At 34.8% G+C, this 26,129-nt stretch overlaps 2 protein-coding genes and 2 long non-coding RNA genes across 4 annotated transcripts; 1 reads left to right on the top strand and 3 right to left on the bottom strand.

Annotated features, from left to right (window-relative positions):
• Window positions 1-3,793: 3,793 nt before the first annotated feature.
• Window positions 3,794-6,514, top strand: LOC106717222. Its single transcript, XR_001357317.2, has 3 exons — window positions 3,794-3,866; window positions 5,197-5,271; window positions 6,400-6,514. It is a non-coding gene; the product is annotated as an uncharacterized LOC106717222 (long non-coding RNA).
• A 3,699-nt stretch (window positions 6,515-10,213) lies between these two features.
• LOC106717176 (tetratricopeptide repeat protein 39A) lies at window positions 10,214-13,392 on the bottom strand. The gene is made up of 7 exons (XM_014510908.2): window positions 13,301-13,392; window positions 12,768-12,924; window positions 12,220-12,380; window positions 11,859-12,048; window positions 11,469-11,632; window positions 11,020-11,139; window positions 10,214-10,557 (listed from the first exon to the last, which is right to left on the bottom strand). The coding sequence occupies exons 2-7, from the start codon at window positions 12,918-12,920 to the stop codon at window positions 10,449-10,451; spliced, it is 897 nt and encodes a 298-aa protein (XP_014366394.2). The 5' UTR covers window positions 12,921-12,924; window positions 13,301-13,392; the 3' UTR covers window positions 10,214-10,448.
• Window positions 13,322-15,795, bottom strand: LOC123723478. Its single transcript, XM_045686207.1, has 5 exons — window positions 15,567-15,795; window positions 15,046-15,107; window positions 14,523-14,624; window positions 14,145-14,313; window positions 13,322-13,458 (listed from the first exon to the last, which is right to left on the bottom strand). The coding sequence occupies exons 3-5, from the start codon at window positions 14,615-14,617 to the stop codon at window positions 13,402-13,404; spliced, it is 321 nt and encodes a 106-aa protein (XP_045542163.1). The 5' UTR covers window positions 14,618-14,624; window positions 15,046-15,107; window positions 15,567-15,795; the 3' UTR covers window positions 13,322-13,401.
• Window positions 15,796-25,351: 9,556 nt separating this feature from the next.
• Window positions 25,352-25,771, bottom strand: LOC106717329. The gene is made up of 3 exons (XR_006756763.1): window positions 25,670-25,771; window positions 25,506-25,584; window positions 25,352-25,391 (listed from the first exon to the last, which is right to left on the bottom strand). It is a non-coding gene; the product is annotated as an uncharacterized LOC106717329 (long non-coding RNA).
• Between the last annotated feature and the right edge of the window lie 358 nt (window positions 25,772-26,129).

Here is a 26,129-nt window from a genome sequence, read left to right as displayed (position 1 = left end):
ATGTGCGTTGCTAAAATTTTAATATAAATAGCTAAATGTAGGGATTGACTTCAATGAAAAAAGATCTGTTGGAAAAATATTTTTTAATATTGTTATGACTGTTGGTCAGACAGACAGTTTGTTTGGTTCTAAAGTTTCATCGCAACTTGATTATTCGAGAAAGTATAAATTACAAACAAAAACATTTTTATTTTTGTGATGATTTTATAGATTCACTATTGTAATTAAAGATAGATAAATTTATTTGACCCGGTGAGTAACACTAAAATACGCGCTCTAAACTCATTAGCGCCACCCTGTCAATGTCAAAAAAGTGTCAAAAGATCCATCCCGTAATCTGTTTTGTCTTATAAGACAAAACATAACAAGACGTATATGTCATTTTCTATGTCGAAGTATTTTTTATGTGTTTTTAAAGTAATCGCGATGACAGCGCCTTTCACCGGGTCAGATAAGTATGTCGCACTATATTCCGTTTTTAATTCATTTTTAAATTTACGATGTGTCTATAACAGATTTATTTATCGTCCATTAATTGAATTTATTATTTCTTATATTTTCATTGTAATGATGGCTGATAATTTGTTAGCGTACTATTACGGTTAAATTAAATAAAGTAATTATTTTAATTTGTATTTTATTTGTTGGGATGAAGTATATAATTACAAGGATAATGGTGTGGTGGAGATTCACCATGTTGTAATAGAGCAGGTTTGTAGGTTGACTGAACACACTAGCCTCGCCTACCCGTACGGTTGCAAGTTCGCCAAACCGACTAGCCGGATAGACCGGCCAGTTTGGCCGGACATTTGGGTAGAAAGGACACCCTATATTATTTTGGATTTTGTCTCAGTATTAATAGGTACACTCGTTGAGAAATGTAAAAAGCCTAACAAAAGCTGGAAAACCGATTATTTTGGCCGGACACGCAATCAAAAAGCCTACCTATGTCCGGCTTTATCCGGACGCCTGGCAACGCTACCTACCCGTATTCGGACGAGACCTGAATAATTTTTAAGAACGCGACAACTGTAGGTATGAAAACTCCAACCTGATTTGCATTCCATTAGCTAGAAAAATGTTTCTACGGTTTAGGTAAAAGATATTAGATACCTAATATTTGCAGAGTGGCTGTTTTTACATGAGAATTATACACATTTGTAGATCGTATAAAGGATCATGCTTGGTCAGGCATCTAAGAACAAATATAAGGCGAAATACATTTCAAATAAATCTCTTTCGTTAACCAACATTAGGTGGTTTTATTTTCCTGTGCTCCGCATTGGGGGTGCACCGTTGATCATTGCCGGTGCACCTCCCGTGCGAGTCGTTCTGTATGTCCGCAGTCAGTTCCCCAGCCGGGGCTGATTTAGGATGTACATGTCGATTGTTCTAAAAAGAAATTAGCCGTAGTTTATTAAGAAAGTTTTATATAACTTTGATTTTTTGTCGTGATGTTTATTTTTAAAGTAGGAAGATTTTTGATTCAATTCATTAATGTAATTACCTATATAAAATTTTATTTTTTGTAACATCATAATAGACAGTTTTTCAAAATATTTATGACATAACTAGCTGTCGACGGCGACTCCGTCCGCGCGGAATGAAAAAAATAATAATTAGTAGCCTATGTGTTCTTCTAGACTGTGTTCTATATCTATGCCAAATTTCAGCGAGATTCATGCAGCCGCTCTTGAGATACCTCTAAACAATTCATCCATCCATCCAAACATTCGTATTTATAATATTTTGCCTACAAAACCTGTAATTTATACTACAATAAATTTGTAAGTTCGCGATAACCTTTTAGATGGGTGTTAACTTTAATGTCAATATCAAACTGCGTATTGTATAAGTCTTTATCATGGACCTAAAGACGGCTACACACCATCAGTTTTAACTCAACGGTCGCACTGTTTTGTTAAAATGTATGATTGAAGGCAAGATTTACTTGATACTGTACACGTCTCAGTTTTTCTTAAATACGTTTATACGTTTTAACTGAACAGTCCGACTGTTCTGTTCAGACTGATCATTTAAAACCGAAGGTGTGGACCTGGCGTAAGCAAGGACAACGCAAATCCTTACTAATATTATAAATGCGAAAGTAACTCTGTCTGTCTGTCTGTCTGTCTGTCTGTCTGTCTGTCTCGCTTTCACGCCAAAACTACTGAACCGATTTAAATGAAATTTGGTACACAGATAGTCTAGAGCCTGAGGATGGACATAGGCTATATTTTAACGCGAAGAAGGGGTTGTAAGGGGTTGAAAGTGGGGGTGAAAGTTTGTATGGAAGTGTCGCCTACTATTGTTTACTGAACCGATTTAAATGAAATTTGGTACACAGATATTCTAGAGCCTCAGAAAGAACAAAGACTACTTTTTAACGCGAAAACAGGGTTGTAAGGGGTTGAAAGTGGGGGTGGTAATTTGTATGGAAGTATTGCCATTTTAACAGTTAGAAGCTTGAAATTTCTTTCTAAGGCTGCTAATTTGATAGAAATAAATATGTAATTAAATTTTTGTAAAAATGTTACCCTCAAGGGTGCTAAATAACTATAGGGGATGAAATTTTGTTTGGGAATATTTTAGACTTTGGTGAATGTTTTGTTTAGTATGTTTTGCTGTTACCATTACCAATATTTAGTCTAGGGCCTCAGAAAGAACATAGTCTATTTTTAAACGCGAAAAAAGGGTTGTAAGGGGTTGAAAGTAGGGGTGGTGATTTGTATGGAAGTATCGTCATTTTTACAGTTAGAAGCATGAAACTTCTGTCTAAGGCTGCTAATTTGATATAAATAAATATGAAATTCAATTTCTGTTAAAAAATTTACCCTGAAGGGTGCTAAATAACAATAGGGGATGAAAATTTGTTTGGGAATATGTGAGGTTTAGGTGAATGTTTTATTTAATATGTTTTGCTGTTACCCTTCCTGATATTTAGTCTAGAGCCCGAGAAAGAACAAAGACTACTTTTTAACGCGAAAAAAGGGTTGTAAGGGGTTAATGTGGGGGTGGTAATTTGTATGGAAGTATCGTCATTTTTACAGTAAGAAGCTTGAAACTTCTTTCTAATGCTGCTAAAATTTGATATAAATAAGTAAGAATTTCGATTATTGTAAAAATTTTACCCGTAAGGGTGCTAAATAACAATAGGGGATGAAAATTTGTTTCGCAATATGTGAGGTTTTAATGAATGTTTTGTTTAATATGTTTTACTATTATACTTACTGATATTTAGCTTAGAGCCTGAGAAAAGACGAAGATTAATTTTTATCGTGAAAGAAGGTTTGTAAGGGGGTAAAAGTAGGGGTGGAAATTTGTATGGACGTATCGTCATTTTTACAGTTAGAAGCTTATAACTTTTTTTTAGGCTGCTAATTTTATATTAATAAATAGGTCATTTAAAGTTTGTAAAAGTTTTACCCTTAATGTTGCAATATGATAAGGGAATAGGGGATGAAAATTTGCATAAGAGTAAATGAATATTTTGTAAGTTCCATTTGTTTTGTTGTAATTTTTTATAAGTTTAAATAAAATACCTCAACAACAACAACTAAATTCACGCCCGTAACCCAGAGGGATAGGTAGAGACCAAACACCTACATTTGGTGCGGTCGTGGCACACCTATCTCTATGTCTACATCCATACATCAACGCATAGCACGTCGGTCAAGTAAAATAATAATCCTTAAAAAAAATGCTTAACGAAAACAGTATTTCACGCGGACGAAGTCGCGGGCACAGCTAGTATGTTTATAATTTTGTAAACATCGAACTTTGCAGCAAAACAAAAGCTCATCTCTATCACTTCTCTTTCGTAGTGTTTACTGTGTGAACGTCATCAACTATACTCCATATAAAAGGTGTGCAATTACGTTTTTTATAGTTAGTTTTATTATTTTTTTTTACGTTATTATAATGCATTTTACTGTTACAAGTATCTTAACGGCCTAAGGTCATCGGTGCGCTGCGCAGTGCCCTCCCTCCCACATCCCGATACGCCCCGCTACACTTATAATTGTGTTCTGCGTAGCGACGCGCGCGATGTTAAGAGCCACCAAGATGTCTGAAAACTACAATACCAACATTGTTTTCAATATTGATTAAATATCTTCTAAACAACTACCTGCATGAAATTTGAATGTGTAATTTTGGTTACAACTAGGTACATATTTTTAGCTTTATACAGGATGTAACAACAGAGGTGGGCTCTTGCCCTAACTACTCTTGTAGAGGTCGAGGACGTCCATATTAATCGTTCAAGACTTATTTATTTTCAGTGTTTATTAATATATCCAAACATATATCAAGCTTTGTATGGAAGAGTACAATTGTGTCGATGTTCCGTAGGGAAAAGGGTAGGAGGTTGAAATTTTATACAGGCGAATTCCCGTCACGATGAATTGAGGGTTGAGAGTTTATTTGCAAGATTCTTAAAGTGTAAATGGAGATAGCCCTATTCTGTGCAGACTTACTGTCAGCCTAGTTGCTTATACAACATTCATAGATCAATTCCACATTCGATATTCAACCTAAAATAGTTTTGTATAAGGTCGCTTTTATAAAATGTCTCAGTATAAATTTCTAAGAACGCTAATTGCGCTAAAACAAAAAGAATTTAATTACTAACATCGTCCTAAGACAAAAGCTTCTGCTGATTTTACTTTGAGTTAATTGCAAGTACCCAAACACTACGTACAAGATAATCAATTACCATATATTTTTATTGATAATTTATATCTTACTAATATTATAAATGCGAAAGTTTAGATGGATGGATGGATGTTTATTTGAAAGTATTTCCGGAACGGCACAACGGATCTTGATGAAATTTAACATATGCAGAACATAGTCTGGAGAACACATAGGCTACTTATATATTTTTACGCGTGGACGGAGTCGTTCTAATGATAGTTAGTGTTCTAATAATTTCGATTGCAAAATTTTATGATGTCACGAATATTGCCACTTCAAGATTAGGTAATACTAATCCGAAGCAATAAAAAAAATCGATTTTTTATTTAAGATATCTTTCCATAGTTTTTTAAAATGTATCTTTTGAAAATCTTAGCATATGTTTATTGAAATATACTAGTTTAGATAATAATAAAGAACTACAATAATTTATCGGTTTTCTTTCTTTCTTTTTCTTTTCTTTCTTGTATGTCTTTTGTTTATTTTCTTTTGTTACAGTTAATATTTTTGTTGATTTGATTGGACTTGATCGCTATTATGGATTACAAGGAGGTAGCAAAAAAACTTCAAGAGGTAATATATATTTTTTTACAAAACAAACGAGCACGCAAACACCTATAAAAAGTTAAAAGCCAGATGTATTAATAATAATGACATTTGTCGAGCATGTCGCCCTCCCGGTGAGTCACTTAGGCATGTTATCTCCGGTTGTACGGCGGTTTCTAACACTGAGTATCTGCACAGACACAACTTAGTAGCCCGGATTGTCCATGAGGAGCTCGCTCTGAAGTATGGTCTTCTGGATGTTAGACTGCCTTATTATAATTACGTCCCGGAAGCCGTGCTCGAAAATATCCACACCAGGCTCTACTATGACCGGGCCATCATCACAGTCAGGACTATTCCAGCCTGACATTGTGCTGATGGACCGGGCACAGTCTGGGATATTTTTGGTTGACACAGCGATCCCCCATGACGAGAACCTCGAGATTGCCGAAACAGTGAAGAAAAGAAAACATTTGGCCTTGGCACACGAGGTTTCAGACATGTGGGGTGGCTTGTCGATTGAAATTATACCGATAGTGGTTTCTGCAAACGGTTTAATTCTAGTCAGCCTCTCTGGATATTTGAGGAGGCTGGGGCTTCGGGACGGTGTGCTCCGAGATCAAATGCAGAAAGCGATGCTTATCGATACCGCCCGAATTGTCCGCCGACTTCTCTCCCTTTCTCCCTGACCCTTGGCCGTCTGTTCTACCCTGTCGAGGGAATCCCGTCTGGCTGGGCTAAATATAGTATGTAATTTAGGTTTTATATATTTATGAATATATTTTAATTAAGTAGTATATTAACAAGTATATATTTTACTATTATTTATTTACTTTATCTATCATATAAAACCAGCCAGGCGGAGACAGAATTTATAAAAATAATAACTGAATTATTGTATAATTAAATAAAGAGAACATGTGATTTAGAGAAATATGGTTGTTCTCTATACCTTTCTTCGTCAGATCCACTTTCGCTTCCCATCCATGATTGTTAAAGACTAGCAGTTGCCCGAGACTACGTCTGCGTGGATTAAAAAAAATCTAGTACCGATTTTAAAAGCGATGTGTTATTCGGTGAATTTCCCATAGAACAGTAAAAAATTGTGGACGATGTCTTAATTAAGAAACTCTATTATTGTATTGATATTTCCAGAAAAACGAGAATTTGAAGTATCGCATTTATACTACGAAAAATGACAGAAACAATAATCATATACCTTCAAAATCGAGTCGTGGTGGGGATGACAACAAGGGTGACAAGAAGAAAAACAAGGGCTTCAAGTGAACGAAGATTTTCACTGCTTGGAAATTGAATTGAATTGAACGTAGATTTTAAGTTTATTGTTTTTTAAATCTTAAAAATATTTTTAGAATCGCCTTTACCTTAATTAAAATTGTATTTTTGTAAAAAAAAAAAGATTTTCATTCAAAAACCTACTCTATCGAAACCGTTGGTTCAAAATATTCAAACTTACTTAATTTAGTAACTTTTTCTATAAAATTAAAATATAAACAATTTGTTTCAGCAAGTTTTTACAATATACATAATTCATGTATTTTCACGATGTATTTTCTCTTAGTTGTATGGGTTTTGATGAACCCCACCTATACTTCTCTTCCAACTTATGAACTCACTATTTCCCGCCGGATCGTCCGTGGACCACACGGCATCCATATGGACTACTTTAGGTAACATGTATCTCAAAAGCTTTTGTTTCTTTGCTACGCACACATACTTGCAATGTAGTACAATGTTACCACACTCGGGAATTTAAATTTTGGACAATAGGTTTTAAAAATAATATTAATTGGAAAAAATAGGCATTTCGAGTATTTAAATAAACTTTATTAATTTAACATATAGATGACACTCATAAATAAGCACAAAAATCCTTAACCCAGCGTTACGGGCAGAGGCTACAGATTGGGAATGTATCACGAAGGCATACAATTCTCTTTACAATTCATATATACGCGTTCATGTTTGTTGGATCTCTACGGGGTACAGTGACATCCAAACTTTATGGCGGCTAGCAATTCGCTGGAGACAGTGCAGAAGCTAATTTTAGATATCAACAGAAATTAAAGTGAGGCGGTGGCGTGGCACACCTATACGAGTTTCTTTCAATCGCATTAAACCAAACACGAGCCGCCGTAAAGTTTGAATCTTAGTACTAATAAAACTAATTACACACTTTTCCACTGACAAATACATTCTTTTTTTTTATTTTTGTTTTAAATTTTTTTTTTAATTTTTAAGTTTTAATTTTTTTTTGGTTTCTCTTAATTTACTAATATTTCCTGCAACCATTTCAACTGAGCTGTAGGCTAGTTTTAGAATATGGTTCACGAAATAGACATAAAACGGGATTTAAACCCCTTAAGCTATTGACGCTTCAACCTTTAGCGTGACTTACTTACTGATGTATTAGCTTAATAATATTCATGTCCTAAAAAGCAAACTATTACACGTTACGAACATGACATTGACACGACATGTATTACTAAACAGTTATTCTGCGACAAAGTTATCTGACCGTCTTATTTATCATTGCCATGGGGGCGCTACTGTTGTATAGCCTAATCGAAAATATAGCATGCCTATCATGTGTGAGCTACAATTATTTTCATATTGCAACACTCAACATCGACGTCAATAACCATTGAAATCTCTCGACCACTCTCAACAACGAACTAATGCTTTTTACTTTTTTGTGTTAAAAGCTACCTCTTAGTTAACAACATGGACTAAACAAAATACACATTTACACATGTAAATGTTTTTTTTCTGAATTAAAAGGACTATTTCTTATATGGTTGAAATTTTGAGAGACTCTTGTAAAGTTGACAATTTACATATTGACCCTTATTCGTAAAAGCTATGGATATATATAGTTTTATCTCTGCGGCTACAAACATTTTTATACATTAACATAAAACATTCAATTATCATTAATTACGCTGAGATTACAATAAACAACTTTAACAACAATGTCAATGCCATGTCATTGACATTGTTGTTGTGTAGTACAGAGTGTTGCCATATGCCGCAATATGGCGAGTTCTATTTTACTGGTCACGCTACACTTTTACAATTTTACGTATCGGGAAAGTTAAGTTAGTGGCACTATATTACAATATTTAAGCACAACAAATTTGAAATGCAACATAGATTTAAATATAGAAGGATTCCTGAAATAACGGTTGGATGAAGAATCAAACTAATTGTACCAACATCAAATGAAGTAGAAATAAAAGATGAACAAGTGATTCGATTTCCACATACATAATACATATTTTATACATACTTAATTAATGTTGTTTTAAAAATAATACTAAACTTAATTTGACTCGTTCTACATAATTTTTTCAGTTATTTGCCATATATTAGCGTTATAATGTATCGCTTAGTCAAGCATATAAATGAAAAGAAAAACACCTTTTCGTATAATGTAGGCCTAAATGTATAGATAAACATTACCCTGAATAATAAAATATATGACACAGTAAAATTGTCTAAAAAAACTTTCAGTTCGGAATCTTATTTACGATTACAAAAACTCAGTCAGGGGGGTTCACAAAAATATTATATGATCAGTTATTTACATAAATATAAGGATTAAAAAATGGTCGGAATTACAGAACTCTTGTTTTAAAGAGGAATATTATGTACAAATAACTTGTTATACAAGTAGGAGATAAAAAATAATCTGAAATATATAACAAATCACAAGATATAGAGGCGGAGAAGACCAAAGTTGGATATATACATTACATAATATATTGAATAATGATTATATCTTAACTTACGAAAACATCAATGTTTCACATCAATATAACTTATATATTACATACAGGAAGAAATCATACAACATAATACATGTATACAATCACAATAATATCACATAGTTATAGTTAAACATTCATTTTTATATACTACCAATTTCATTACAATTTTTCCAAGTTACAAAGCCACAACCTTATTAGTCCTTCGCAAGTAATAGTTCACATGAACACCAAACAATTGATTTCCTTCAAGAATTACATTATCAGTGTCAATTTTTGACGGCACAGTCAGCTGAGCGCTGCGCAGAACGAATCCCCACTAACTAAACTAACTAGACTGACGCAGGGAACCCGAAATGGGTTTTGGCCTCCGACAACAAAAGTCTTCGTGCATTTTATCCGATCCTGCGCCGTCCCTACCCAGTCCCTGATCTGTAGCTCCCGAAAATCTTTATCCACCTCATCTATCCAGCGATACTTGGGATAGCAAACTGGGCACCGACCACGACGCATTCTTTAAATAAAGCATAACTTGTTCCGCGCAGTGACTCGTACAATGTTCTGAGCCGACGATATATTTGATGTTCCTTATACCACATTCAAATATAGTTCCAACACAACACTATCTTTATTATATTCACTTTTATGAGAACTTGTGAATACATTCACAATATATTTTAAATGTAATTTAACGTTCTTAAAGTTGACACATTTAAAGTTTCTTTAAACACATTTAAGGGTAAATTAAGGTTCTTAACACACATAGTTTTATTATATAGACAGACATAGTATTTTATACATAACCAAGTGATATTATTGGTAACACATTTAACATTTATTTTGGCACAATCGAAAAGATTTACGATAGTAAATACACAAATGTTCAGTGCCCTTGTAATATACTTTAACCTAATTGTTCGACATACAATTTTAAAGAAAATTGTGCAACAGAGGCTAATATTACTGTCTCTTTGAGTTTGTTTTTTATTAGCTTCCAATCTTCAATATTAACCACTAGTCACATAGTGTCTAATGTGCACTTCAAACCAATGGCAAATGTACATTTAAAGAATTAAATTCGCTTACCACTTAGGAACGAATTTTGTATACCAAAGTAGTGACTTTGGTATACAAAATTCGTTCTAATTCGTAAAAATTCTAATAGTGATTAGAGCTTTAATTTAACACATATATTAGTGTTATATATTATTATTACACTACCAGTTTTCAACACAATTATAACGTGAGCGTCATTTCACCGTGTAGATGGGTAGGAAATAAAAGTCTTCGACCCTACAAAGATTAAGTCTGTTGGTTGCCTAATGACACATATTCTCTTTGGAAAAAATAGAGACAACTATATGTTTTAATACAAGTATGTCGCATCGTATCGCAACCCATTGCTATAGTCATCATTTAATCGGTGCACGGAGGAGAAGGAGTCGTATCTTCTTCGTTCATTATAATCTTGTAATACAAGCGGTATAAGAAACGCAATGACTTCGAATCATTGAAATTTTGATTCCTGAAAAAAAACTAAAATGTTTCATTTGTCACCAGAATTTGCTTAGACGTAGGACAGTGCTCACATTTTATTTATGTTTACCTGCAAAATGTATGGTATTTTAAAAGAAAAGCTTATGTATTTTTACATAACTAGCTTTTACCCACGACTCCATCCGCGCGGAATTAAAAATAGAAAACGGGGTAAAAATGATCCTATGTCCGTTTCCTGGTTCTAAGCTACCTGCCCACCAATTTTCAGTCAAATAGATTCAGCCCTTCTTGAATTATAAATAGTGTAACTAACACCACTTTTATATATATAGATTTGGCCTTGAGCTTTAGTTTTAGTTTTGGCCATAAATAATAACATAAGTGGGCAACGAAAAGTACGCAGAGTCACGTCTCACAGTTTGGAAACCACTGATCTATATTATAGCCTATTAAAGTCATTATACAAATTTATGATTTTTAAAAAGCTTACTTTATGTCTATGAGAAGATCCCGAGCTGATTCAGTTTGACCCAAAGCGTGATAACACATCGCTAATTCCAACATAGCGTACGGTACCAGGAAATGGTCATCAGTTATGTAGTCCTTAATTCTGAAAAAAAAAAATCTAAATTAATGATTTATCTATCAAGTACAGTCAAAGAATTACATTAACTTCCATTTAAGATCTAATATTGTATACAAAACTGTTATTTTATGTAAAAAACTTTACATATCTACGTAATTTATCATGTATGTATGTTGCTATAAGTTTTTGGTCTAATTTTGTCAATTAAATTTAAATAAGCCGACCGAAAATTATCCGATTGACCCAGGATGGTGTACGGGCAAGCGATTTCAATTATCAAATACTTTCTTGTTACCTAATTTTCTAATATTCAGATAGAGGTAATACGACCCGTCATCTGTAGGCGCTCTTACCTGATGACGTCTTTGAGATATGTGACGGCAGCGCGCGTGTTACCTATAGCGCTCATGCAGCAGCCGTACGTGTACAATACGTTAACGATGTTATTGCCCTCGGGGCCGTCCGGTATCCACGTCTCTCGTTCCTCTTCGAAGCCTTTGACCACTTCCTTCATCAACTGTACAAGAATTATACTTATTTATTATTAACGCTTTGTAATAGGTAGCTAGGTTAATTGTAAACAGTGGCTTATCGAAGGAATTTATTCACGCAAAGATATGTTCCAATTTGGTCATTTGGCTGAATTGTCTCAGTAATACTGGATGGGAAAAAAAAGATTAAGTTAATGAAGTGTAACCGTTACAAAATGTGTGGACACGCCTTTTATTTAATAAAATCAGTACCTTCAACAAGAAAAATGTAAGGCGTGGTTCGCCAGATATCGCCGCTGAGAGGTTCCATAGACTGAGCAACTCTACGGGGGGCATTAACACTTGACAGCTCTCGATCTTGAAGTAATCGATACCATTTATCATCCTTCCATAGGGTCCAAGCGCCCTTCCAGACATTCTCAGACTTAGCAATGGGACAGCACTAAAAAATTTACATTTATTTTAATGATTGTGTATGAAAAAATTCAATCATATATTTAATTACTTAGAACAAACTAAGCCTGTTTTCACATTTAGAGTGGTGGGCGAGCGACTGCGGTCGCGCGGGGCTGACAGTTTCCACAGTAGTTACAGCCGCGAAAATTACACTTACCCGTTGCTCCAAATTATTTCCGAGGCACAGAAACGCGGCAGTTGAGCTACTTCAGGGGAGAAGAGAGCGATATGACGATGTGTGGCCGCAGCGAGTGCGCAGTGCTCACGTAACTCTTTTAGCCGCTTCTCATCTAGCATTAACCATTTTTCCGGGTAAACCTGTAGGAACAATATTATCATAATCATGATCAGCGTCTACCATCATCCATCTACTACTATCATCACCAAAAAAAAATCATATAGTATTGTAGAGAACGTTAAGTATGAGTGTGGAGGTACACCGGTAGAGGTAGGTCTAGGAAGAGATGGATGGATTGCGTGAAAGATGACATGATCAAGAAGGGGGTGACAATGGAGATGACGGCAGACAGATTGATTTGGAGGACGGAAACCTGGTGCACCGACCCTACGTAGGTGGGACAAGGTCAAGGAGATGATGATAGTAAATCTGGGACTTTATCACTGAAACCCGGTTGTGAACGAAGATCCATTATGAAATTTAGGTAATCTCCAAGTTTATAAAAAATTCTTCATCAAAGTTCTTACCTCAAAAGTCAATTTTCTAACGCTTATTTCCAAGCGATCTGGTAGCGCAGGAATAATATCAAAGACTGTTAGAATACCCTGTTTTATTCCCTTCTCAACTATGTTAATTGATTCTTCAGTCTCAAATAATTTTTCCTCTAATATTGAGAACATTTTCCTGTTGAAAAGAAAATAGAAATAAACACTGACGAAAAAAAAAATTGAATACTCGTTGGAATATGGACTTGATTTGAATAACCCTCAGCAATAACCTGGGCCTAAAATCCTGCCAAGTTAAGATTCCCAGATAAGAAAACTCACGTTATCAGACGAACCAAATCTGATATTTGACAGTAAATATATGAATATAATAATCTAAAAGATAAGGAAACGAAATAAAGGTAAAATCATTCTGAATTGTGGATGTCTAAAATACCGTGACAGATTAGGCGCAATCTTCCAACCAGGTAATGATTTCCTGATTGAATGATTTTGAATCCTAATATCTTGTCTGTGTTTTTTACTAGAATAATACAACGCATAGTAACATTTACCTAAAAGTATAAAAAGTTAGATTTAATTTAAGAGCAGCCCGCAGGAGGTCCGGAATTTCTTCAGCGAAATCAAATTCCCGGAGAACCTGCAGGAGCTCTTTCTAGGCGGTGCATAACAGCCTCTCAATATCCGTGTCCGTTATTCCCTCCACGTTTAACTGCAACAGAACATATTGTTATACCTTTTTATAAATAAAAAAAAACTTGAGAGGTGTCAAGGGACACTCGGATGGAACGAAGTTCCTTTCAATTAATTAGTGAAGGAACCAATGTTTATTCTATGAATAAAAAACTTAAGTCTTCACAAGAAGTACATTTTATTTCTATGAATTTTCGTTATATATTGTCACGTCGTTGCCATGGTGATATAGCAAAAAGTGTCGTGACAACTTTTCGTAAGAATTTTTTCCGTCTAGCCCCACTTTCACAACGCGCGATAAGGAACTTCGTTCCAAAACTTCGTTCCAATAGGAAAGGAAGAAATGCCCGCCAGTACAAACAAACACACGGCAATAACATGACTTGTGAAAGCGGTGGATTTTTCCGTAACCCTAGTTTTCTAAACTTTTATATATTTATTTTTGTACTGTGATTTTGCGTATATATGTATTGTTTCCGATTTGATCGTATTCCTTTCTGGAGCGCGATAAGATTTTCATCGGCTTTATATTGATACTTTTTGAATTTCCCTGTTCGTTTAATGGGGTCAAATATAGTAATTTAAATTAGATCCACTCTCATCTTTAGCTCTGATGACAATTACAAATTTAAAAAGCAAATTTATATTTTTTGGGATAATATATATTTGCAAAATTATGCCAAGATTCCACGTATTACGACTTACCGACTCTAGAGTGTACACTGTGGAGTCGAAGTGGTATTGATGGAGGTAGATGTCGCGGGTAAATCTCATTGTAGACATTAGGCCCACGACGTGCTCGTGGGGCAGGGGCAGCACCGGGTTCTGGTTGTATTGTGACCAGTTCGAGCTGTGGGAGAGTGCAGCACGGTCCCTGAACAAACAGCACATTTACTAACACAGCTGCTAAAACAACGAGCAGTGACCACTTGTTAAAAGAACATGATGATCTTGGAAAAGGAACATGATTCTTCAGTTGGTGTCAAATAATTCAGCAGCAGTCATGCGCCGCCTGCGCAGGCTTGCGCTCGCTAACCAATAAAGACGCCATAAAGTTTGCATATTATAAGTCAAATGACTTACCAAGCGCTCATGACGATTATTAAATTCTCCAAATCCTTGCGGAAGAATCTTGTGAGCGCGAGGTGGCAGTGGTGCAGAATTTGATGTGGATCCATATCTTACCTGAAACAACGACTATACCACTTGACACAAGTACTAGGCTTCCAAAAAAAAATATTCACATCTATTAACCGATGGTGTACATTCCTCGAGTTTAAATTCAAAATATTATTCTTTGGTCAGTTATCATATCATAATATTAAACTGTAGTGAAACATTACTGTGGGGTACACTGATTAAAAATGGCTTTCGATCGTGAACAACAACAATGACGCATCAATATTGAGCTCGTCGTTATCGCCGAACAGAGCGGCCAGCTGCCCCTCCTCCCCACGCCCTGCTTCCCTCTCAAGTCGCCCCTCATCCCCCGGTGCGAGGCGTGACGCGACCATGAATCCAGCTTAAGTAGGACCCTCGACAGTTTATTATACTCGGTTTTGTCGTTTTTAATCAGCTCATATAAAAACTTAAATAAGAAACTCACCAAACGAAGAAACGGTTTATCTGTTTTCTTATTCAACGATATTTGTAGTCTTTTGTGGCTATCTAAAATTAAAAAGAAATTCTCTTTATTTTATTAAGATTAAGACGTTCATTCTGGTTTTAAATATCTTGGGGGCTCAGATCGTTACACTAGTTGCTGCGCAATACGCAATGTTAGGTGACGAGAGGTGTATAGGGATGGGTGTACTGCGCATCGAGCAGATGACCTTGAGCCGCCAAAAAGGTTGAAACGATCAATACAAAGAACATGCCACATGGTGATAGAACGCACAAAGGTGATGCCACACGGGTGATGCAGATATGATGTAGTAGTGCACATAGTGCCTGCACATAGCGAACAAAACCGAAGCAAAGTGTAATAACAAAATGAATCGTAGGTAGGTGACTACTTAATAAAAAGCCAAATATGCGCTCTGTTATCGCTTTATTTTTGTATCAGTAATAACATAAAGGTATCATAATATGTCGCTTTGCTTCTAAATAAATAAATAAAAAACTTACGTAAGCATGTAGCGCAACCAATCCGCCTGGTGGATTAAAAGAACATGTTTACACTTCAAGATCTTCTAGAATTTCACTGAACGTGTGCAAAAACACGACAAATAAACAATCTGGTATTGATGCTTCGAATCAAGCAATTAAATTAAGAACAAGAATATTTTCATATCAGAAGCGAATCACAGACGTCCGATCAGATCGGTAGACTAGACGAGTGTGCAGGGTGCGGTCGTGTCCGATTTGACCTAGGACTCTGATCATGCGCTCTACACCTCGCACGGCCCGGGCATTATCGATTTATCGCCACCCCTCCCCCTGCCCAACCCTTAACAACCGTCTACTCAACCCAACTGAAGGTGACCTGTTAATCCTCAACGCGCATGCGTCTGATTTTAATCAAAATGGCGGGTTTTTTTCAAAATGGCGTCTTTAAAAGACGACGAGTCATCTATAATAATAATAAAGAAAACTTAATTACACTCGTATCTTCAAATCTTACATGTCCTCATCCTGGGCCTCGAGCCTACCCTTTGTAAAGGGTGACTAGAAAATAGTCATCTAAGCTGGCTCAGGTGGGATTGGTTGACTTCATACACATGTTTGAATTTCTCCTCAGATATGTAAAAATCATCATTTTATTAATGTCTTTAACTTAATTGATTTGAATAAAAACTTTTGTAATTTTACTTTACTTTATTTATAATTTTTTTTTATCCGCGTGGATGGAGTTGCGGGCGACAGTTAGTTTGTATATTTAATTTTTAAGTAATATTTTTTCACAGCTTTAAAATGGGCGCTAGAAACTTATAACTATGTATAGAGATTCATATTACTCCTTTATCTGATGTATACTTGAAAAGGAAATCAATTTTTTTAGGCATTCATTTGTTTTTGAGATTCGCTGATGTACTTTTTAAACAATTGTAAGAGTCGTAGCCGCTTTTCTGGCCAGCAATCGAACTTCGTCTACGTGAAACATAATTTTACAGGAAACTCGAAAGAGGATAGTTCGTTCTTTGTATTACAACGTGATTTTATAAATTCTCAAACATCTTTGTTGCAGGAATAACTACAGAAAAATTATTAGTAAAAATGCTTTCTATTGGGCTGTCTATTGACTTATCAGGTACTCGTATATTAGACCGATCACTTCAAACATGCATTGGTAGAATAACTCGCATTGCAATTAGAGGATCAATGGATCTTTGTTCAGAACTGGTTTCACATATGATGGATAATCTACCATTTTCAACTTTATACGAATCATTGTTCCTTACACCTTAATTTCGCTTATCGTGACGAGATCGCACTTTGTATTTACACTAAAAAACATTCGCATTTATAATATTAGTAAGACTAGTAAGATTCATTCTGGTCAAGGTCGCTAATGCTTTTTTAATATAGATGTGTACTTTCGTTTAACTTTTTTTGTTATAATATCTTATTATTTCCTTGTATTGTAGGTTGTGGTAATTTTTTCAATTTTTTTTAATTTTTATCTCTTTTTTTTTGTTTTGTTTTTTTTCCAATTAATGCTGTTTAATACTTCGGGATTAGTAGATCGGGATCATTACATCGAAGCCTTTTTTCGTATTAATTTTGATGAAAATTTTATATCGAAAGTTCTCTTTTCCTTTTATTATTATTGGTGTTTGTTTCTTTGACAACTAGTTTCGTCTTTAAACTATATACCGATAAAGCTATCCCATGTAACCACAAGTCAAATTAAATTATTCCATCATTAAAAAAAAAGACAATACATGACTAGGTATGTGCACCACTTTATATATACATAATTTAAGGGTTTGTAAAGAGTTTATTTAAATAGACGGCACAGTCTTGGTCTTTTGATTAAACCCTCAGAGGGTAAGATGCCTCCGACTCCGGCTATCGCACTTGCACCTCCCATTTCTTAAAACGCACCTCAATTAATCCTCAATGGATGGTGTTATTGACTGCATTGGAGTTACGAGCGCCATTTTGTAATTACATATTTTATTAAATTTATAGTCGTCCATTGGTCGAAATTGGACCATAATTCATAGTCAAATTTTAATTTTGACTATGGCTCCTCCCGCAACTTTGCAACGTAGAATTTTAATTATGCCCACATGCATCAGCTACCTTTCGTCAGAATCTATCCAGCCGTTCCGGAGATCACACGGAATAAACGCGGCCTTGCAGACAGACAGACAGTGACAAATTTAAAAAATTGGTTTTTCATTATAAGAAACGCAAATACATTATTTGTACAAAATATCATTTTTCTTATAATTCTTTAAAACGTTATTAATTTCCATAAACAGAAGTAAAGAGATTTTGTTTCAAATGCGCGTTGAAAAAAAAAGAAAATAAAGTAAAAATCGTTTTATTGACACCATCATCATTATAATCAGCCTGAGTTTTGAGTAATTTAAGTAAAAATTTCAAATTACTCATATTTCCAATGTTAATTGGCATATTATACAAACATGCAAGTAATTAAAAAGCATAATAAGCCAAAAAAGCCAAGCTTAGTTTTTTGAGTAAGCTGCTTATTTATTCAAACGGGTGTTTATGCAAAGGGTCTTTTGCGCTCTTATGCTTATGTCAGAATCATATTTTATTTGAATCCAAATCCTAAACCATTATTATTATTTATTAAATTCCGTACATGGATAATATGCTCTTTAAGTTACTTTGTCAATGATTGTTAACACACAAGTATAAGCGAAAAATATTCAGATTGTCTTAGTGAGAAGAATTTGGGTTTGGATTCATACGAAATAAAGTCAAAAAATACAGACATATAAAAGGCATAAAACTTCTAAAATGCTGTAAACTATATTTGGGTATAAAATGGTTTTAGTTTAACTACGTAGGAGATTAATGCAAATCAACTGCAAACAAAAATTAATGTGTCATAATGACTTTGGAAATGTCAACAGCGCATTTTGCTATCCGATCACTTGACGGTTATACATCTTACGTTATTTAGTAACCATTACGATGTCATTTAAGTGACAGAATTGAGGGTGTACTTACAGAAAAAGACAACGGCCAACCTCTTCAAATGGAGTCGTCGTTTCATAGAACAACCGCGATATTTATTGCCAACATAAAGAAATAAAAATTTCGAACATTTAACAAAGCTTCGATGGTGTTAGGAAAATATAAACAATAAGCAATGCGTTAAGTTATTTTTGCTCAAATTAACATTCGTGTTTAAAAAAAAAAAACTTAAAAAGTACATTGACGGGATCACTAAATATAACAAGCTAAACTTATAAACAAGACAATTTTAGACACAACATATACAACAAGACTTAGACGAATGTCTTACTGAACTGAGCTTGCAACATTCTATTGTAGTTCCAATACACGACATGTAGATACTTTATTTACACATTTCGAATTTAATTTACGATGGAAGTTTTATTTTTAATTGTAAAACATATTAAATTGTAGATTTAATATAATTTTGAGCAAATAGAACACGTCTAGGTGATACTGGAAGAAGGTATAAACTATGTAAAGGGCGGGGTCGTTATCGACTCGAAGAAATAACGCATGCGCCTTTTCATCCACCCACGTGATCCCGGCCGCCCACGGACCTAGCTCAATATAGACGGTTGCCAGGCCACACCCTATATACGTATAAATATTTAAAAAATAAAATAAAAAACATGGCTAAAATTGTAATCACGTTGTATCACAAATACCACTGAAACTATATATAAATTAATTTGTATATAATATCTACGTTATAGTTAATATAACGATATATAAATAGTTATATAATACTTTATTCTGTCCTATTAGAATCCAAAATATAATATTTTGGACTACAGAAGGGGTCTAAAGATTTTGTAAGCAGATTCATTTTAATTAAAAAAACCGTTATGCAATCTAATGCAAGCAAGATGAAAATACTGCAAAATATTTTAAGCCACGTACCTCAATCGGTGATTTTCAGGTCACAGCTGGTTGCTCGTAGTTTCGCACTTATGAGCTTAAAGTTCCCGTTGAAAGTCGAGAACAAAGTTCCGTTCCGCAGTCAGCACTGGGCCTGAAAGTTTGCCAATATATATGACTCTGTACAATTTATTGATCTTACGAAGCAATACATATTATGGAAGATGAAGAACTAGATTAAAATTACAATTGTTAACATTAAATCTTTAATTTATGGGTTAAGTGTAGAAGTATTAAAGTACTTACAATTAGCAAATGGTGGACACCAGAATTGTTTCTATTCAGCCAGCTTTCAGTCCTGCAAACTGCGAGCTCGATACGCAAATGTGTGAGTGTTACCAGCTTACAAATATTTTTTATGTAATCTACGCTTCCCAGAATTGCCATAATAACTTGAAAATATTAAGAAAAGATAATTTTATGTTATATTATATTAATTACTAAAAATCAAGATACTATTACAATTAGCAATTAATGTCAAGATTATACACAAATTAGACTTTATTTAGTTATTTAATTTCGCGTTTTCCTGTTGCTTAGATGTATCATAGATTATATAATCATAGAGAAATATGTCATTGCAATTTATAAGCTTACCTGAATTTTTAAATGCAAAAGCAAATGTAGTGAAATGTTTGTTATCGGAAAGGAGAATAGAGACGTAGTAGAATGTTGCTTTGTATTTATTAAAATAAATACTAATAGCTCCACAAAGATCTGGTCCGGTTAAAGAGGCGCTGTTGTCGTATCTTTTAGTTTCGTTTTAGGTAACTTAATTTTGACTTTAGCCCACTGGCCCACTGCTATATTCTGACAGAACTAGCCGCGATAACAGCGCCTCTCTCACCGGCTTAAATAACTTTATCGGATACACGTCTGAGGCCGGAAAGAGAATGTTATAATCTAAGCAGATTTTTTTTTATAACTTTAACTGGTTTCCATCAGATGGCAATATATTTGACTTTTTGACTTATTTGGTGGTAAACTCTCTAACCTCTCTCTCTCTCTGAAGACCATGTGACTGAACCGGTGTCATCGGAGTCACATTCTTTCACAGAGTACATTCTAGAGTTTGATCATTAGATACTTCTTATACTATACGCAGGATTATTAGACTGGCAACTTCGTTAGCGTAGTAAAAAAAAAGTAGCCTTAAATAGCGCGCTCGAGCATCATCTACCTTCCCGTCAAAATCAGTTCAGCTCTCCGCAGTTACAAACAGACAGACAGACAGACATAATTTTTAAAGATAGGTTTTTCTTTGTCAGCAACGCAAATACATTATTTGTTCGAAATATGGCTTTTATTATGTACTAGCTTTTACCCGCGACTCCGTCCGCGCGGAATAAAAAATAGAAAACGGGGTAAAAATTATCCTATGTCCTTTTCCTGGTTCTAAGCTACCTGCCCACCAATTTTCAGTCAAATCGATTCAGCCGTTCTTGAGTTATAAATAGTGTAACTAACACGACTTTCTTTTATATATATAGATTACTAGCTTTTACCCGCGAATCCGTCCGCGCGGAATAAAAAATAGAAAACGGGGTAAAAATTATCCTATGTCCTTTTCCTGGTTCTAAGCTACCTGCCCACCAATTTTCAGTCAAATCGATTCAGCCGTTCTTGAGTTATAAATAGTGTAACGAACACGACTTTCTTTTATATATATAGATTACTAGCTTTTACCCGCGACTCCGTCCGCGCGGAATAAAAAAAAGAAAACGGGGTAAAAATTATCCTATATCCGTTTCCTGGTTTTAAGCTACCTCCCCATCAAATTTTCAGCTAAATCAGTTCGACCGATCTTGAGTTATAAATAGTGTAACGAACACGACTTTCTTTTATATATATAGATTACTAGCTTTTACCCGCGACTCCGTCCGCGCGGAATAAAAAATAGAAAACGGGGTAAAAATTATCCTATATCCGTTTCCTGGTTCTAAGCTACCTGCCCACCAATTTTCAGCTAAATCAGTTCGACCGATCTTTAGTTATAAATAGTGTAACTAACACGACTTTCTTTTATATATATAGATTGTAGATTGTAAACTTGTTATTATAACTATGCATTTCGACTGCAGACATGTATATATTGTTTCGTTATGAAAGGGATGACGGTATTAATACAAGTGTCATCAAGAGTTAAAAGTAAGATAATAGATTTTTATATTCCTTGTTAGAAGTACTTACCGCATATAATATATACTGTGTACTTACTGCATATGTACTTATAGTAGTTACTCCTTTTGTATCGCACAGTTGATGAAGCGTAGTATCAGGTCGTGTAGCGTTTGCTACGGCGTAGGACATTGGGTTTTTGTCAATCCTGTTATGACGTGGGTATAACTACATTACTGAGCGTGATTACGCTGAATTATCTTTTTTAATTTTAATATGAAATGTCAAATGTAATATGATAGTGGAAATCTGCTTTAATTAACAATTACCTTGGCTCTATGAGACTTGGCAATCACTCATGTCTTCTAATGGTAATCTTATTTTGTTAAAGGCTAGTTAAAAAAGGGAATAGATTTAGTAATAAAGCCATTGTGCGTATAGTTCGATTTATTTAAAGTGCTTTTTGTCTATGATATGTTTATATCATGTTTACTTTAAATATAAATAATTATTAAGTACTAAAGTGGCTAAGTAGTATGTATTATTCTAACGTTTTAGTTATCCAGTAAAACAGAGAATTATAGAATTTTTATATTTTTAATATTAAAGTAATCTGATAGATACTCTGATATTGAATGAAATTTAATTTTCACTATAAAGTAATTTAAGGTTAAAGGAATTAAATGAATTAAGAATGTTTAAGGTTTAAAGAATTTATTTACAAAAAGACAAAGAAAAATTCACTCTCATGAGAATAATATTGCATAATACACGTAATACTGTGTTTTATGTATTTAATTATAAAATTACATTACATATTTAAGTACATAATAATGTATTTAATTTACATTGTAATATTTTTACATAAATATGATTCTTTCTCAACATTACATTACATTACATAAATTAATTTAACATACAATTTAAATATTAAATGTTAGGTTATTTAATAATTTTCATTTAATATTTAATACTTCTGAACTATACAATAAATTAAAATATTAGATTAAATATAATACATAAAAACTAAAATATATCATTAAAAGGTGTCCCTTTAGGCAAGGTTCCGAAGATACTGGCAGCGTTCCCCCTTTGAATGGCAAGACTTATTCTTTGTCCGAGGTAGCTGCCAGCTCTTCGGTCTCCTGTGATGTCGAATTTTAATAATTAATGTTAACAAACATAGAAATTAATAACAATTTTTATAAAGCCTTTTTTATCATTTGCTGTAACAATAAGTAAATGTAACATATATGAATACAAATTTACACATTATTTCTTATACAGTGGTAAACGCCAGCAACAACATCTGTTGCACGAATTATTCAGCTCGCTTAACAGGCGTGAGGTGGTAGCAATTCCGCGTTTTGTCTGTGGGAAGGGAAAGAGGCCTAATTTTAGTCCTCTTTCCCTTCCCACCCTTTTCTTTGATTTTTTTTGATTTGATGGAGGAGGAGGTGCATAGGAAGGTTAAATATTCTCTTTTTGTGCGTCTCCTCTTTCATCGATTGAGGGTAGGCAACGCATCTACAATTGCGAATGTCTATGGGCAGCGCTCGTTTGCCACCTTGTAATATAAAAAAATATATGTCTTGCAGTGAAAATTAAATCATGACAATATTTTTTTATAATTTCATTACAACATTATAATACTAGAAGGTGTCAAACGAATAATTATAATTGAATATAAAAATAGATGAATATTCTTATTTTACAATGATAAGGTCTAATAACTTAAGTTACAAAGATACAGTATACCATCAATTTAAATTTGAATGCCCGTTGACACACATATGTCTCAGCCTGTCCTAGCCCCGTATATTAATCCCCAGGAATCCTAGCGCCTGAATCTCTGTGAGAAAGGCGTCACAAAAGGTGCGGGCTGTATGGAGTATGGGAAGCTTGGGGGGCGACACTTTCATAACAGGTTATGCAAAATTCAACGCTAACTATACCTAAACAATCATAGGCAGCTGCATCCATTGTGGAGGCACGTACTGTTAAAGCGAAGAAATGAAATCCAGTAAGATGTAAAGATTAAGAACAGCCCAGGCAAAGGCCGCCTGGCCGCGTCGACCGGTGTAATATCACGACCACACAGAATACAGGCGTGAAGTGGAAGTTCCACGTTTCGTCTGATGAGTGTTTTACCGGAGGCCTAATTTTAGTCCTCTTTCCCTTCCCATCCTTTCTTAATAGAAAATAATGTGGAAATACAGAGCAAATGCTTCTGTATTCGTCGCAAAACCTACATAAGTTGTCTTAGATATATGACAATAAAATGAAAGCGCTAATCACCGATCAGGAACCGTATTATACTGGTTCCAGCGGTCATCAGGCAACTAGTTCAGGTCGTAGACCTCCAGAGCCTCTCTGGCAGGAGAGTAACTCTTGTAAAGGGAATGCCTCCTGGTAAGGAAATCCGAGTTGAAAAAAGGGCTATAAAATCACCAAAGCCACCAAGGCTATAAAAAGTGGTGGCTCTAACAGTAGTAGATACCGCAACAACAATATTTGTTGGGTGCACGAATTGGTCGCTTCGACTGGTGCAATCCCACGACCACACAGAAGATAGGCGTGAAGGGGAAGTTCCGCGTTTCGTCTGATGAGTGTTTTACCGGAGGCCTAATTTTAGTCCTCTTTCCCTTCCCATCCTTTCTACAGATTAGCAGCACATATCATAGATGCAAGGAAACTTAAGGATGAAAACATCCTTATACTTAATGACAGCATGGCGATGCTTCAAGCTCTAAACAGCAACACAATCACTTCAGGCCTCATACATAAATGTCACCTAATGCATGGAAGAAGAGGAAACAGTGTCTCACGTCATACAACACTGCCCGGCAGTGTCCAACTAAAGGATTAGGTATCTCTGTTCACTGAAATCGCTCCCAGAGATCACCAGTAACATGAAGGGGTTGCAGGTTGGATTGGAGTGATCAGGATGTTTTGTCCTACATAAAATACGCGCTAGACGTGGAATTTCAGAAACCGTCTTCTATTACTACTAATACTACGAACATAGTGGTCGCTATATTTCTAAAATCTACGTTTCTTTTTTCGATGATATTCAGGCACCATTCCTTCTCGATATCTCCATTGCACGCCACTGCAACTCAACTCAATGTTGCAGAAGCTCTACATGTAACAGAATCGATTGAATTCAACTGCCGCTACAAGCCTCCTTGGAGTTATAGACATCATACGATGATTATGGATTTTAAGCGTCTGTCAACATTAACATTCTTTTCAATTATATGTTCTTCTTAATTTTATAAACATTCCAATGTCTTATTTAACTAGATCTTTTATGAGACCTATCTTCTCATTCTAGTTAAACTATGCTAAATTCCAAATTCGCTTTTATAACAAGTACTCAATTATCATAAATTTGTAGTATGAAAGACTAAGATAAGCCAACACCTCCTTTATTCATGGCTCCTGTGACTGAATGATAATGGAATCGTAGGAGAGTGCATCCATCAGTTCACGCACTTTTCTTGACACCCTACAAGTAATTCCATTCGCCTTTTTAATTCTCTGGACTGGGCAAGACAGGACGCTTAAAAATATCGGTTATCTAGGCTAGCGAGTTTACTGTCTGATACCATCGATTCTTCGACTTCCTTGTTTATTACTTTAAGCCCCGTTTTTTAAATTCTATGGGCTGTTCCTCACTGGTGCTTTTCACAACGATTTGAAGTAAGTAAGAAGTGACCCGTTTGACTCAGCATCTGCCCGCTGCTCCTTCACCTACACAGATGTGTATCGTTATTATCACGGTATCAAGCGACTTTGATACCGTGATAATACGAATACTACGAATGAGTACTTAGTAAGCTTAAGTAAGTTTTAACTCAAACTTACGTAGTTTTATTGAAGAAATCAAATGCTGAACTGTCCAAATATGTGAAGACTATCTTGTAACCTCCCGGCAGCATTATATCTGTCAAATAATAACAAAAGATTAGAAATAAGTTCAGAAAATAAGGAGTAATTAAGTATTCGATTGAGTTTTGGGTTATACTCACATGTTTTTAATAGATCGCGTACTCAAATGGTGGTGCACATGTTTGGGACTATTTGTAACTCGTCGCAAAAAGACTTGAAATTTGTAACATCATCCAGGCAGAAACTGTGAGAGGAGAATAACAGTTTTATTAAAATAGATAGCAACGGCGGCTTTTGTCTGAATTATTGAAAATGTATGAAGTAGTAGACATACTTACTTAGAAGAAGTAGACTTGACTATGACTTTCTTCAAATAGTTGAAGAGATTCAAGTAGCCTAGATACTTTGGTGGCTCCTTAACTATGAGAAAAGAAGGAAAATTTTATTTAAGGAATGAAGGCTGATGAAACAAAGATTGGGAGACACTTACTTGTTTGTATGGATCGCGTTCTTATCTGACGTTCCATGTAGTACTGATGCTTCAATGGACAAATTGTTGAGGAGCTCTAAGCATTTCATGGCACCACCATATCTATGAGA

Source organism: Papilio machaon, chromosome Z (genome assembly GCF_912999745.1).
Source record: "Papilio machaon chromosome Z, ilPapMach1.1, whole genome shotgun sequence".
NCBI classification, from domain to species: domain Eukaryota; kingdom Metazoa; phylum Arthropoda; class Insecta; order Lepidoptera; family Papilionidae; genus Papilio; species Papilio machaon.
This window is presented reverse-complemented; position numbering and strand designations above follow the sequence as displayed.